General features: G+C 31.0%; 1 protein-coding gene across 1 annotated transcript in view; it reads right to left on the bottom strand.

The window, feature by feature from the left end:
- LOC114334641 (uncharacterized) overlaps window positions 1-16668 on the bottom strand; it is a 61195-nt gene that overhangs the window by 14397 nt on the left and 30130 nt on the right. Inside the window, exon 4 of the mRNA XM_028284730.2 lies at window positions 5730-5946. Within this exon, the coding sequence (XP_028140531.1) occupies window positions 5730-5946 (217 nt within the window). The remainder of the gene's footprint in view (window positions 1-5729; window positions 5947-16668) is intronic.

Genomic DNA, 16668 nt, shown 5'->3' with positions numbered 1-16668 from the left:
GATATGTTTGTTGATATTTTGTATTCAAAAACTTAACATGTTTTTATAAATTATTTGTCAATTATGTTAGTATCTAAAAGAAGCCACTTTTTTTAATGTGCTTTTTTTTCCCGAATATAAATAAATATTGATCATTTCTTACTATATTGTTATTTAAATATAGTTATATTAATCATCTAGTCACATCAAAATATTAACACAAAATCACAACCTAAGATATTCATTATTAAAAAAGTCGGTGTCGTAGACCGACGTTACCAACTATGTTACAAGAATTCACGTTACCGGCGGAAGGTTAATGTTCCGTAATATCTAATTATAAATAATCTATTATAATCTTAGCGCCATCTACACGATTATTGTCAAAGTATCCGAAGTAAGAAATTGATATTTTATCAATAGAACGTCAAAATGATTAGAAAAATCTTAATAAAATCGATTACAATTTAATTACTTTTTTGCGTTGTAAATATTAAGCGATAACAATTGAATAATAAATTTAAAAATTACCAGTAAAAGTTGAATTAGTAACCGCTAGGAGCGTAGCGACACCAGCGAAGCTCAGAGCGTATAGTGCTTATAGTAATTTATTTATTAAGCGCAACAGGCCTTGTAGGCCTAGGGCTAAAATGTTTACATTTCTGATTACATAAATAATATAATAAATAACTTAATATAACTTACATAACTTATAAATTTTATTTAAATACACTTCAGTCTTTTTATACACTCCTTCACGACCTCTCTCCATCTCCTTCTGTCCAATGCTAGTTCTTTCCATCTCTCAATGTTACTTTTCTTCAAGTCTTCATATACACTGTCCTTCCATCTTTTCCTTGGCCTGCCTTTCCTCCTCTTTTGTATTGGTCTTCGTGAAAGTACCATTTTTGGCATTCGTTTACTTCCCATTCTCTCTATGTGCCCCAAGTATCGTATTCTCTGTGCTTTGATCGTCGTCGTAATCGTTGGCTCTTGATATAGTTCTTCCAATTCTTTATTGGTTCTTCTTCTCCACTGAGTGCTTATAGTAAGCCGTTATAAAATGATTGTAGGATATTAAAATGATAAAGGATGGTTTACCGGGAAATCCAAATTTTATTTACTCTTATTATATTTAGTACAATTTGTATCCCAATTTAATAGGTACCTATAATTCTGGTGATTCTTTTAAATCCCCTATTGTTAAGAGAATTTACACCTTTAACCACAGTTTTACGATTTTCTAACGGAAATTGAAATATTCATGCTTTATATCAGATCTCGTCTTTAAACGGCTTTAAAAGTATGGATGCGAAATTTTCAATGGAAATTTTGAAATTGATTTTGGTGCAGAATTTTCGGCTTTAACAAGTTATTTTAAAGACGCCCCAATTACTTCTGTTGATGTTTAAAGGAGTTTTTCAAGTTATAAAAATATTTTATCTGATCAAAGAAAATGTTTCCTCGTAAAAAATTTGGAAAAACACATTATAGTAAATTATAATCGGAGATATATATAGTGATATTGTTATTTTATTTTAAATAGGTAACTATTGGCATCAGTTTTTGTAAAAAATGTAAATAAATTGCATATATAAAAAATAATGATTTTATTTGAAAGATAATAAATAAGATTGCCGCCCGCCCTATAAAAGAACCCCTTAGAATAGAATAGAACAGAAAACTTGTGGTTTCTCGAAATGCGCATTTTTTGAATTTTTGTGAATATCTTGCGCATATTTCGTAATTTTTTACTGCATATATATGCGCATATTTCATCAAAATTGATCGCATATAAATCCGCTCCCTAGTTATAATCCAAGGATGGTACTAAAGGTGAGAAATTTGACCTAGGCTGTCTGTATGTCTGTCCGTGCGACCGCAAATATAACTCCTCCGTCATTATACCAAGTGAAATGACAAATTAGGTGTCAAATGAAAGCTTATAATAATCCTAGGATGGTACTAGAGGTGAGAAATTTGACCTAGGCTGTCTGTCCGTCTGTCCGTTCGACTGCGAATATAACTCCTTCGTCACTATACCAGGTAGAATGACAAAATGAGGTGTCAAATGAAAGCTTATATTCCAAGGATGGTACTAAATGTACCATCCTGTAGTGAGAATTTTGTCCTAGGACTTCCGGTTTTAGAAATGCAACCAGAAGTACTTTTTTAAAGTCAGCGGAATAGTACAAGTGATATAGTATTCGACAAGACGAGAACAAATACATACTGCCGGTTTCGTGACTGTCTGTCCGTCCGCGAATCTCATCCGTTATTAATAGGTACAGATAGAATGACAAATGAGATGTCGAATTAAAGCTTATAACCCAAGGATGGTATTAAAGATGAGAAATTTGACATCGGAATTCCGGTTTTAGAGTTGCAGCCGTAAGTAATTTTAAAGTCACCGAAATAGTATCAGCGATAAATCATTCGACGTGCATTAGCAAGATGAGAACAAATGTAAAATTTTGGTTTTTATATCATTTCCGGTTAAAAAGTTTTAACCAGAAGTGCCATTATAATATTGAAAAGTTGAGTTTGAATTCTGTTTAAGCAATGATGACCCAAAGTTTAGTAAACATGACTCAAAATTAGTAAAATCGTATATCAATCGACGCAAAGTTACACGAAGAGTTCAAAAATCGACTTCCAGTTTTACTTTCGATTTCTTTGGGTGAAAACCTAGGACTTACGAAGTCCAATTAAGTGTTTGTATGGGATTAAGCCACAATCGATTGTAATAAAAATTACATTTTATATTTTTGTTTTCGACGTTTCGACTTTCATCCCGAAATCGTTTACAAGAAAGGGAAGACGATTCTTTATTGAAAATGATTTTCAGAGCGGAAGTCGAAACATTAGCAATAGATATGAAACGTAATTTTTATTATTACACTTATTATAATAAGTTATGGCTTAATTTCATATAAATGTATGGGTGCGCCAAACCTCTGGTTTTCTTTGATTACGGCTAAACTATGAGATATACAAAAAAATGTTTGTAACAAAACTAATGTGTATCAAAGAGTCTATAATTTAAAATTATTTTCGATTATACAGGGTGAGTCAGAATGACGGTATGAACCAAAGTTTTATTTTTTTAAATGGAACATCCTGTATATTAAATCAATTTTGAATATATTATTTAAAAATATGAACAATTTGTAAAAGGTCTTATAGGCCTAAAGTTAATAATTTTTGAAATTTACATTTTTATTGAGAAAAATGGTAATATTTATTGGGTTGTGGATTACCTATGTTTCCAAGGTAATAAAAATTTAAGTGATATGACAAAGTTTTTATAATATAGTGTTATTTTTAAATAATATAATATCTTTTACTTTTAGCCATAAAATATACAGTGTGATCACTATTTTCAAATACAAAATTTTCTCATTTTGTTTTAAATTGGACACCCTCTATATTAGTTTTACATTTTGTAGTAAATATTATAACCTTTCTTTTGGTATACCTAGCATGTTTCGTTTTGTAGATATTTTTAAAAAACTATAGATTTTGTGTTTTTGCGGATTTTTTTATTAAATAATTGTTTTTAAAAATAATAATTATAATCTGCTTTAGAAACATACACTAAAATAACAAATATGAAAATAAAAACGTAATTTAAGATTAAAATAAATCGTATGCTAGTATTTTTTGTACAATTCAATTGAATTTAATAACTTTAAATTATTTTACAAAAAATAATTTACCATACTAATGAATGCACAAATTAGTTACTAAATTAAATAAATAACCAAATTTTAAATCTACCTTAGTAATTTTTCTACCACAGCAACTTTCCTGTACCAAATTAATTGTTAGTTATATTGTATTTACGAGTAAGATTAGTTAAACTTTTAATTTGCCTTTTTTTACTTACATCTTGAGAACATAACAATTATAAAGTATGCTTTGAAACAAATGAATGTTAAATGTATCAGCCAAATTATTTATTAATATAAATAGTATTTACTGGTGTCACAAAAACTGGCAATACTTTTGTAGTTGAAATTTTTCTAACAATTTTTTATATTTTAAAATTTTAATTTTTCAACCGAACAATTGGTGGATATGACATTTGTTTTGGGACACAAATAGGTACATAGATAGACTATTTACTTCTTAATATACTTCCATAACGTTCATTTGTTGCAAAGCATACTTTATACGTTCTTAAGATGTAGGTAAATTAAAAAGTTTTTAACCGATCTTACTCGTAAATACATTATAACTAACAATTAATTTGGTACAGGCAAGTTGCTGCGGTAGAAAAATTACTAGGGTAGATTTAAAATTTGGTTGTTTATTCAAGTTAGTAACTAATTTTTGCATTCATTAGTATGGCAAAATATTTTTTCTAAAATAATTTAACGTTATTAAATTCAATTGAATTGTACTAGCATACGATTTATTTTAATCTTTAATTACGTTTTTATTTCCGTATTTTATATTTTAGTGTATGTTTCTAAAACCAGATTATAATTATTTTTTTTGCAAAAAATTTTTAAATAAAAAATCCGCAAAAACGTAAAATCTATAGTTTTTTAAAAATATCTACAAAACTAAACATGCTAGGTACATACAACCTTATACCAAAAGAAAGGTTGTAATATTTACTACAAACTGCACAACTAATATACAGGGTATCCCATTAAAAAAATGAGAAAATTTTGTATTTGCAAATAGTGATCACACTGTATATTTTATGGCTTAAAGTAAAAGATATTAAATTATTTAAAAATAACACTATATTATAAAAACTTTGACCTATTACTTAAATTTTTATTACCTTGGAAACATAATCCACATAAAATATTTCGAAAATTATTAACTTTAGGCCTATAAGACCTTATACAAATTTTTCATATTTTTATATATCATATTCAAAAATGATTTAATATACCTACAGGGTGTTCAATTTAAAAAAAATAAAACTTTGGTTCATACCGTCGTTCTGACTCACCCTGTATAATCGAAAATAATTTTAAATTATAGACGTATTTGATACACATTAGTTTTGTTATAAATATTTTTTTGTATATCCTATAGTTTAGCCGTAATCAAAGAAAACCAGAGATTTGGCGCACCCTGTATAATATAAAATATTTAACCAGCATAAATATTAGTCTTTATATGCAATCTCTACAAATAACAATTTTTATCATGGAGATTTCAACTTTTAAGAAGATTAGTAGATATAGTTGACTATTCTATCTTAAAACTTAAGTTTGGACTACAAAGTGCTTTAGCATACTTTATTTTTACTCTAATCTCTATTGTTATTTTACGTGTGTATTCATTTGAATTGTCATTATGTTTCATAATATTAATCATATCAATTTAATTTATACCCCCTCTGTAGCTCAGTGGTAAGAGCGCCTACCTTTGGATCGAAAGGTCCGAATGGTCGTGAGTTCAAATCTCACCAGGGTATAGAATTTTTCGTTTACTATAAACTAGTAAATGAAAATAATTTATATCTTTGTGGGATCGGTACTCACCGAAGGGACCGTAGACGTTTGGATACCATTAGCGTCTCTTTGCAAAGACAATGACGTCGACTTTGCAAAGTAACAAGACACTTACTCAACACACACACTACACATTACACTAGATACCTAATTGGTAAAATCCACTATACCATCACCATCACCATGCCAATGACCATTAGTTGTCGAGGCATTAGCTAAATAAAATAAAAAATAATTTAATTTATAATCAAAATGACATAAAATACTTACTGGTTATTATTTCTTTATCGTCGTAGAGCAACTCAACATTTTTAGTTGCCAAATTTAACAAAAAATCAGGAAAGTAGCTCTGTTTTTCAGTTAAACAGCCTTTGACTTTTTTAATAGATTCTTGACTGCATTCTTTAATATTATTTATAAAATCTTCTTTATCATCTACGTAAATTTTTCTTTTGGAAACACATGCTTCAAGATCACTAAATGATTGCTAAAAAATTGTTTATTTAGGACACAAACGATTGTAACATTTCAATGAAATACTAAGGTTGATCAAAGAGTCCCACAGGTAATTATTAAATGATTTATTTAAACAAGCTTTATTTTATTACATAAATCATCCACAATTATTCTCTCCCAAGTAAAGCTGCTAGTAAGACTCAAAGATGTAATCCTTCTTCTGTATAATAGAGAAGTCCCCCAAAATATCATAAAAACCGTAGAAAACATTTACCAAAACAACATAATGGAAGTCAGAATATAAGGAAAACTTACAGAACCTATTAGTCCAGAAAGCCACTGCGCATCCGCTAGGAAAAATATTCTAATTCGGATTTTTTGCACAATCTTACTCAAAAAGGACTCCTTTTAACAAATTTCCATGTTGCCAGGACCAAAAGGTGGTCAAAAATTTTTTAATCGTTTTTTTTTGTTTTTTCCTAAAATTATTTTTATTACATGAAAAAAAGTTTTTTTAGGTTTTTTGGATCATTCCAAACAGAAAAGGTCTTTAGTGACTTTTTTCTAAAAATGATAGTTTTTGACATATAAGGGATAAAAAATTAAAAAATTGCGAAATCGGCCATTTTTACCCCTCAAAGACTATGTGAAAAACGGAAAATTTGAATGTTGCCAAGGTAGGTAGATATTCTTTAAACATCGATTGATGAAATCCCGAAGAGTTTTTTGCAATACATTATTCAAAACTCCTTTATTTTTTAATTGCGAATCAAGCGTGCGCGACACTATTTTCCACCGACAGTATGGTGCAAATGAAAGGAATAAATTCGTTATTTCGAAAATCGGCGACTTTAAGGAAAAATCCCGAAACAGGTCGATTTTTATTTTTAAGTTATGATATTGTGGCATATATAGTATACTAGTGACGTCATCCGTCTGGGCGTGATGACGTAATCGATGATTTTTTTAAATGAGAATAGGGGTCGTGTGGTAGCTCGTTTGAAAGGTTCTTCAATTCTCTATCAAGTAATGTAAACATTTACATACTTTTTTATACAGGGTGTCCTTCTACTTCTTTTTTTGTCAAATAATTTAATTTAATAAAAATTTTTTGGGCACCCTGTATAAATAATTATGTAAATGTTTATATTACTGAATGGAGAATTGAAGAACCTTTCAAATGAGCTAGCACACGACCCCTATTCTCATTTAAAAAAATCATCGATTACGTCATCACGTCCAGATGGATGACGTCACTAGTATACCATATATGCCACAATATCATAACTTAAAAATAAAAATCGACCTGTTTCGGGATTTTTCCTTAAAGTCGCCGGTTTACGAAATAACGAATTTATTCCTTTCATTTGCACCATACTGTCGGTGGAAAATAGTGTCGTGCACGCTTGATTAGCAATTAAAAAACAAAGGAGTTTTAAATATTGTATTGCAAAAAACTCTTCGGGATTTCATCAATCGATGTTTAAAGAATATCTACCTACCTTGGCAACATTCAAATTTTCAGTTTTTCACATAGTTTTTGAGGGTTAAAAATGGCCGATTTCGCAATTTTTCAATTTTTAATCGCTTATATGTCAAAAACTATCATTTTTAGAGAAAAGTCACTAAAGACCTTTTCTCTTTGGAATGATCCAAAAAACCTAAAAAAAACTTTTTTCCGTGCAAACAAAACTTTTTTCCGTGCAAAAAAAGAATTTTAGGAAAAAAACAAAAAAATAACGTTTAAAAAATGTTTGACCACTTTTTGGTCCTGGCAACATGCAAATTTGTTAAAAGGAGTCCTTTTTGAGTAAGATTGTGCAAAGAATCCGAATTAGAATATTTTTCCTAGCGGATGCGCAGTGGCTTTCTGGACTATATGGACATAGGCAGCGGAATAAGATAGAGACTCGCCGAGTCCTATGATCTTCAATTACATCATGGATAAAATAATCAAAAACGTCAACAAAGGAAGAGGATACACAATTGAAATAAAGGAGTAAAAATACTATGTTACGCTGAGCGCGCAATATTGATAGCCCAAGATAAATATGGTCTGCAAAGATTAGTCCACAGATTTAATATAAAAGCAAGAGGATTCAATATGACAATTTCATCTTAGAAAACTAAAACAATAATACTCAGTAAAAAACCAATAGACTTGAGAGTTAGGCTGGCAAGGTGTTACCTTTTCTGGACTCTGCTTTACGGGATAGAAGCATGGACTCTAAACATCTAAACGCATCTAAACGCATCGACTATTAAAAAGTTGGAAGCATTTGAACTGTGGGTGTATAGAAGAATCCTGAAGATATCATGGACCGAGCATATAACAAAAAAAGAAGTCATGAGAAGAGTCAACAAAAGACTGGAAATATTGGAAACCATCAAGACACGAAAGCTGCAGTACCTGGGGCATGTTATGCGTAATGAGAGATACAACATACTTCAGTTGATTATACAGGGGAAAATCCAAGAGAACTGTAGGAAGGAGACGAATCTCGTGGTTGCGTAACTTGAGGGATGGTACGGATGCACATCAACCGAACTATTTAGAGCAGCAGCATCTAAGATAAGAATAGCCATGATGATTGCCAGAGATGACACGTGAAGAAGAAGAAAGAACCAATCAAATGTAAAATAGAAATTGATGGTATGTATCAGTATCGAACATGTGATGGAAATAAAATACCTTGGAATTACAGTGTCCAGCTACGGAGACCTGAACAAAGAAGTGACAAATCACGTACAAAAAACTAATACACTGGCAGGATGTTTTAATAACACTATATATATGGCGAAACCTACATATTAACACTGAGATGAAGTCAAGAATTTATAAAGCCAGTGTAAGACCAATAATGACATATGCATCAGGAAACAAAACTCAATACAGCCACAACATAAAAACTACTAGAAACGGCACAGAGTACTGAGAAGAATTACAGGTAATACGCTGACAGATCAAAAGAGGAGTGAAGACGTTAGAAGAAAATGTAACGTACCGGGTGTCCCAATAAGAATGGCTCTCGGCCATATCTCAGGAACCGTTTATACTACAGCTTTGGGAAAAAAAAAATTATAACAAAAGTTGCCCCGAGGAAAGCCTGGAAATTATTTTCATAATTATTGTAAGTCCACCGCTAGAGGGCGTAATTTAATATCAAAAATTAAAAAATCGAAATTTTACAAAATTTGCCTAATTAAAGGGCATTGGAAATCCAATCATCGTATTCTTCATACAATTCTGTGCATATTTTATTTCACAAGTTTAAGTCTACCTGTGCAAATAAGAGGTGGGGGTGAGTGGGAGCCCTGTTATGAAAAATTCGCTCTAAGTCCGGTTCTGCTTAATCGATTTTTGCAAACTTGGTCTTGTTGAAAACAGCTCTTTTTTGTCAATGTAATGGTTATAATTTGGAAACAGCCTATTACGTAATATGCCGGCTAGAAGGCGCTATTTATTTTTTTTAGAAATCTAGTTTTCTTTGGAAAATATTAAATACAAGTATGTATTTTTTTTCTGTATTACAAAATAAGACCAAATTAGCAACAGAATACAGAAAACCGCATGTCGATACCCTTTTTCTATCTCGAGATATCTTAAGAAACATGTAAATTTTAAACATAACTGTTGCTGTCATATAAGTGGAAATATATAAAAGCACGTAGTGTGCTATGAAAAAAAAAAACAAAGGAATATTGTCCAGATGTCACCGTATATCGTGAATCAAAACAACAATAAGACAAATAACACTATAAAATATAACAAAAAGAGTGTGTGTACTTTGTACGCGAGTAAGAATTTATACTTCTATTATTATGATTTTATCGAAATAAATATATTTTAAACAGTTTAATTTTATTTTTATTTAAATATTACACTAATTTTAATACTTAAAATGATACCAAAAAAATAGCGTTAATATGTAAATTTTTATGAATTGTTGCCTCTGCGCATTTGCTTTTCTCTCGATGAATCGTAGAAAATGTAAAAACGTAAGATTTTCTACACAAATTTTTAATTTTTATTTCATTATATTTTAATATCAATTATCCTATTTCCAACTAAGATAAATACATAACTGTTATTGTCACCGGTAAACTAAGTTAAGGAAGTCAAAGTGAAACAATTAGTGTGCTATGGAACAAAATAGAACTATTAGAAGTATTAACTTCAAGAAGTCATTTTGTGTCAAATTATGTGTCAAATCAGTAAAACATAAAAATTTGTGCATTGGTGGTTTGTTGCGGTTTGTTTCTATTAATGTTTATATAAAATTTATACAGAGTGAAATTCAAGATGATTCTTACAAACTAAGAAGCATATGACATGATAGCCACATTCTTTGAATGCATAAGAAATGCAACTGATGCGGCTAGAATATATGCAATGAAATATCCCCAAAGACGTCACCCCAGTAGTAGAGTTTTTCATATTTTGTTTTGATTTATTATATGCGGTGACATGTGGAAAATGTTTCTTTGATTTTTTCCATAGCACACTGCTTGCTCCTATATATTTCCACTTATATGACAGCAACAATTATGTTTAAAATTTACACGTTTCTTAAGATATCTCGAGATAGGAAAAAGGTATAGACATGCGGTTTTCGGTATTCTGTTGCTAATTTGGTGTAATTTTGTAATACAGTTAAAAAAATACATACTTGTATTTAATATTTTCTAAAGAAAACTAGATTTCTAAAAAGAAAATAAATAGCGCCTCCTAGCCGGCATATTACGTAATAGGCTGTTTTCAAATTATAACTATTACATTGGCGAAAAAGAGCTGTTTTTAACAAGACCAAGCTTGCAAAAATCGATTAAGCAGCACCGGACTTACAGCGATTTTTTCATAACAAGCAGATAATACGCAGAATTTTATAAAGAATACGATAATCGGATTTCCAGTGCCCTTTCATTAGGCAAATTTTGTAAAATTTCGATTTTTTAATTTTTGATATTCAATTACGCCCTCTAGCGGTAGACTTACAATTATGAAAATAATTTCCAGGCTTTTCTCGAGGCAACTTTTCTTATACATTTTTTTTTCCCAAAGCTATACTATAAACGGTTCCTGAGATATGGCCGAGCGCCATTCTTATTGGGACACCCGGTACAGTGTATTAACGAGTGGACTCTAAATGAAAAAAAAAAAGAATGCAATAACCACATAGGCAGAATGGGTGAGACACGTGTGGTCAAAATAGCAAAAGATAAATCACCAATCGGTAGAAGAAGTATCGGCCGACCGCGGAAAAAATGGAGTGACAACCTTCCATAGAGGCATCGATCCGCAAATGAACAAGCAGCATTGCTTATAAAGAGGAAGAAGAAGAAGAAATATAGTTTCTATCAAGATCTTTCAGGTAAAACCTTAATTTTAAGCTTATTGAAAAGATATTAATTTGTATTCGAATGGTGTGGTTAAGTTTCCGGTACAGGCAGAAGATAATCTATTGTACTTTTATTATAGCGGCTATTCAGTATTTTTCCCTCTTGAAGTTCGACACGTATAATAGTCCAGTCTGGTTAGACGAATAACAGGCCTAACCTTGCATTAGGAGCTGCCCCAAATTTTATTTTTTTAATCTTTAGGGGGGTCAACAGTAGTGTAAATTTAAAATCTCGACTGAATTCCTCCATTGCGTTAACCGCCATCTTGCTTTTAAACGAAAACTGTTTTTACTCAGTATCTCCGCCATTTTCAACTTTTCGACAAAAAGTATAACAATCAAAATTGTTAAAAATGTAATTTTCTATCATTTCTATTTTTACAATTTTTTCGTGCCATCGATATTTTCCAAGTTATAGCGGAAAATAGTGACAGTTATATATAAATAGAGCATAACTATTGAATTATCTCCTTTATTGTTAGTTTTACGACAAAAATGTCCCTATACAAAAATAGAGAGAATTGAATTCTATATAATTTTAGTTTTTCTCATTTTTTTGATAAAGTTAATATTTAAGGTAGTATGTATGCGATAATGGCGCGAGCGTAAGACCTGATTGATTTTGTAGCAATTGTTTTTGTTCAATATCTACGCCATTTTCAACTTAAATTGTTCCAAATACAATTTCCTACAATTTCTTTTTAACAATTTTTTTCATGCGGTTGATATTTTCCGAGTTAAGTGGGAAAATAGTAAAAAGTGGTGAGGGGGAGCATAATTACTGAATTGAATCTTTTTTCCGAGCTGCCCCAAATTTTATAATTCTATCCTTTAGGGGAGATCAACAGTAGTGTAAATTTAAAATCTCGACTGAATACCGCGGTTGCATTAGCCGCCATATTGATTTTAAAGATGAACCGTTGTTTCTTAATATCTCCGCCATTTTCAACTTTTCGACAAAAACGGTAGGATTTAAAATTGTTGGAAACGCAATTTCCTACAACTTCTTTTCCACAATTTTTTTATGCGATTAATATTCTTCGAGTTAAGGAGGAAAATAGTGGAAGCGGAGAGAAGCATAATTATTGAATTGTCTCATTTATTATTAAGGTTGATCTGAACCCCCCCAAAAATAAACTACACATTCAAAAAATTTGAAAAAAATTGAGAAGGTATATGTGATCACTAGAAGTATTTTGACAAATTTTGAGCAAACTTCATGTTTTCGTTTTCGAAAAAACTCAAAAAAACTCCTTTTTTTCAAGTATAAAGCTGGAAAACTAAGCATACAATTTTGTTAATTTTCTTACAGCATAAAGATATAATCCTAGGAAATACTTATGAATTTTTTAAAAATTTTTGAATGTAGAGTTTTGCCACAGTAGGAAAAAATAATATGTTTCGGCTTATAATAAAGCTACCGGTAAGAAATTGGATAAAATTTCAATAACAACATATATAAAACTGTAACAATGGTAAATATTTCCAATAAAATGTTGAATATTTTTTCCTAAACATATGAAAAATCTCGATAAACAAGAATTATATCTTGAATTGCCGCTAAGAATTTGTGCAGCCATGACATGGCGCCATCTACACCATCGGTAATATTTATGTTCGATAGATAGCAGTGCCTTCTGCTTCAATCGCGTCACACAGAATTTTATCCTAACAGCGTTGCCATATCAATTACTTTGTACAACAAAATGTTTTAATGTTAGTAGGTAATATAAGCCTACTACTATAACGTCTATTTATAACGCATCAACGTGACCTTCTGAAATTAATTTAACTACTTTTGTTGAAATATTTTCAGTCCCCTTGGCCGTATTAGATTTTGATATATTTAGGGCCGGTACTTTCTGTTTCGATTAAACCCTAGTTGGCAATTGGCATTTTAATGTTTTTAAGTACCATAAAGTTGTCTTTTTTTATTTGTATTTTTTCATGTATCTCTGAAGCTTTGTATTTGACTATATTTTGAATTGGAATTGGAGCAGTCTTCATTTGTCAAATAGTGTTTCTAATAACTACCATCGATGGTATTTCTCTTTTGTCGCAGTTTTATGTTTGTTAAAGATTTTAACTGAAATTATTACTTTATCTTTAAAATTTTCATTGTCCATTACTTTTTGCATTTGTGGTGAGCTAAATTTAAGGGAAAACAATTGGACGATATGTAAATTGATATGGAGTAAGAGCAGTAAATAACCACTTCTAAAATTAATTGAGGAGAGGTTAAAAATATTTTCACCTTCATATTAAAAATAAAAAAGGATCAATATACAAGGAATAATAGGTAACATCAATTTTAAAAATCTTACATCTATATTGATTTCTTCTCTGTACAAAAACAACAGAAATAAATAAGACAAAAGAAAAAATGTGTTGTCACTTAATAATAGGTATGTTAAATAAACGTATTGATTAGTCTGATGGAAGTAGAACTTAAAACTGTTATATGGAGCTAATCTGGATCGGTATAAATTAAATGAGAAAGAAAAAAAATCTAATAAACAGTTTCTTTAAGAGCAGGAAGAGAAAGATTATGGAATATTAGAAAATGAAAACGGCTCGGCAGAATAATCATCGATAAAGAACTAAAAAGAGGAAACGTGATAACGATATCTGGAACAATTGTTTTATCTGATAAGAAACGAAGAACAACCAGAAATTGCTATCAAAATAAAAAATATAGTAAAGCAGTGTGGATTGTTTCTGTGTTTGAAAAAGGTTATGGGTTTTTACGAGCTTGTCCGGACGGGTCAGTAAGTGACAATAATATTGTGGAAGTTAAGTGACTGTATTCATCCCGAGAATATACATCTCTAGAGGCAGCCGAATCCATAAAAACATGTAGCTTGTTAAGTGAATGTCCCTAAAGAAAACAATAACTTCTTCTTTAGCCTGGTTGCATCCACTCCTGGACAAAGGCCTCCCATGAGTTCTCCACTCTTCTCTGTTTTGTGCTATTTGGTACCAGTTTCTCCCCACTTTTGCTTTGAAGTCATCTAGCCATCGTCTTTGTGGTCTTCCTCTGCTACGACTATGCTCGCGTGGTCTCCAATGTAAAATGTTTCTCGTCCACCTTTCATTGTTTTGCCGTGGCACGTGTCCTGTCCTATCCAGCTCCATTTCATTTGCGCAATTCTTCCATTAACAGATTCCACCTTCGTCCTGTTTCGTACGTCCCATTTCGAATATGTTCTCTCAGAGATACTCCTAAGATAGCTCGTTTGATGGCCCTCTGTGTTGTTCTTAATATATTGGCTGATAACCCTGTAAGTGTCACGGTCTCCACTCCATAAGTCATAACTGGTAGAATACAACTGTTGAGTATCCTTTTTTCTAGATTTATTGGTATCTTTTTGTTTTTCAACACATCACTGAGTCTTGCAACTGCTGCCCAAGTAATTCAGATTCTTATAGCTATCTCGTCCGTTTGATTCTGTTTGCCTAGTTTGATCGTGTGACTCTTCGACACTTTCGATCTCACTTCCAACTAAGTCGATTCTGATATTTTGGTTTGTCATCACTTTTGTTTTATTTAAATTCATTTTTAAACCGCCTTTCTCAGATTCATGTTTAAGCATCTTTAATATGTAGATTGGTTCTTCTGTATTGTTTCTTATGAGCACTATGTCATCGGCAAATCTTAGATGACTTCCTTGCGTTATTCATTCCGTTTAATACGGTCCAGAGTTCTATGGAATCGAATGCCCCATTGTACAGCAAGAACAACAATACAAATGAAATATTAACGGTAGGCGGCCAGCAGTCTGAGAGAGTAAAAAATATATTTACTGGGAACGATAATCACAGAAAATAACGATTATACTCCAGAAATAAGAGAGAATTGAAAAAGCACGTGCCAACTTCGTGAAAATGAAAAAGATTTTATGCAGCAAAGATCTGATATTGGCCCTCCGAATAAGGCTAATTATATGTTATGTACACAGTGTGCTTTACTAAGGAGCTGAATCATGGACATTAAATCGAAATGCAATAAATCGACGAGCAAGTCAGAGAAGAACTAGTTTTGGTGTTAGTGAAATAGTTGTGAGTATTTTTTTCTGTTAACAATCATTTTTAATATCTTTATTATAACCTTTTTGGACCTTATTCTGCGGTATCTCATGAAACTGATTACGCAAAAAGATCTCATGGGAATATTTTTCTCAAGAAACACGATGTTTTCGCCTTGCTTAAACATATTTTGCCGAATTTAAAATCAAAATCCTATTCTTTTCTTCTATTCTTTTTCTATCATACATTGACTTTATTCTTTCAGATATTTTTAGTTCTTAACACGTTGATGAACAGAACGTCTATAGACGACATTTTTAAAATAACGAGTTATGACAAAAAATCGGTAGATTTTTGTAGATTTTTTATCACATTACATCTACAGATGCATATGAAATATAATACGACATCCATGGTCGTCGTCCACATGTTTACAAAAAACATATTGTTTCCATAAAACAAATTTAGCAATTTCGCTATTACACTGGCGGACAAAAAATTTAGGTCACTAGATGAATTATTTGATGCCTTGGATTTCCTAAACATGTTGTCCGATTTGAATGAATTTTTAAGTATGTTATAGCTTTATTATTTAAGAATCTTAATGTGTTAATATTGTTGCTAGACAGGTAAGTGTCATTTTATACCGGACGTAACAATCATACTGTGTTTTTCCTTAAAGTTCGGAACACTCTGTGGAATATTATAGTATAGATAAAATATTAAGATTAGAACTCAATTGTAGCCTTAGGCTTTCTTAATATTTTCTTTTTTGATTCATTTGCTTATGTTGGATAATAAAAAAGTTAGGTACTTTAACAACTAGCCATGCTATTCATCAATACAGGGTGTTTCTAAATAAGGGCGACAAACTTTAAGGGGTAATTCTACATGAAAAATAATGACAATTTGCTTTATAAACATATGTCCACAAATGCTTAATTTCCTTGATACGGATGTTGAATTTTTTCTTCCAACTGACGGTTTATTTCTTGCTCTAAAACCGATTGAGATATGCAACTGAAATTTGGTAGGTTTTAAGAGGTAGTTATTGCGCATTGTTTGACATACCATTAAGAATTTTATATTCACCATTGGCGTTCATACGGGTATAAATATTTTAGATACATCCGGTATGCACGCCAATGGCGAATATAAAATTCTTAATTGTATGCCAAACAATGCGTAATAACTACCTCTTAAAACCTACCAACTTTCAGTTGCATATCTCAATCAATTTTAGAGCAACAAATAAACCGTCAGTTGGTAAGAAAAAATTCAACATCCCGTATCACGGAAATTAAGCATTTGTGGACAATGTTTATAAA

Source organism: Diabrotica virgifera, chromosome 2 (genome assembly GCF_917563875.1).
Source record: "Diabrotica virgifera virgifera chromosome 2, PGI_DIABVI_V3a".
NCBI lineage: Eukaryota > Metazoa > Arthropoda > Insecta > Coleoptera > Chrysomelidae > Diabrotica > Diabrotica virgifera.
This window is presented reverse-complemented; position numbering and strand designations above follow the sequence as displayed.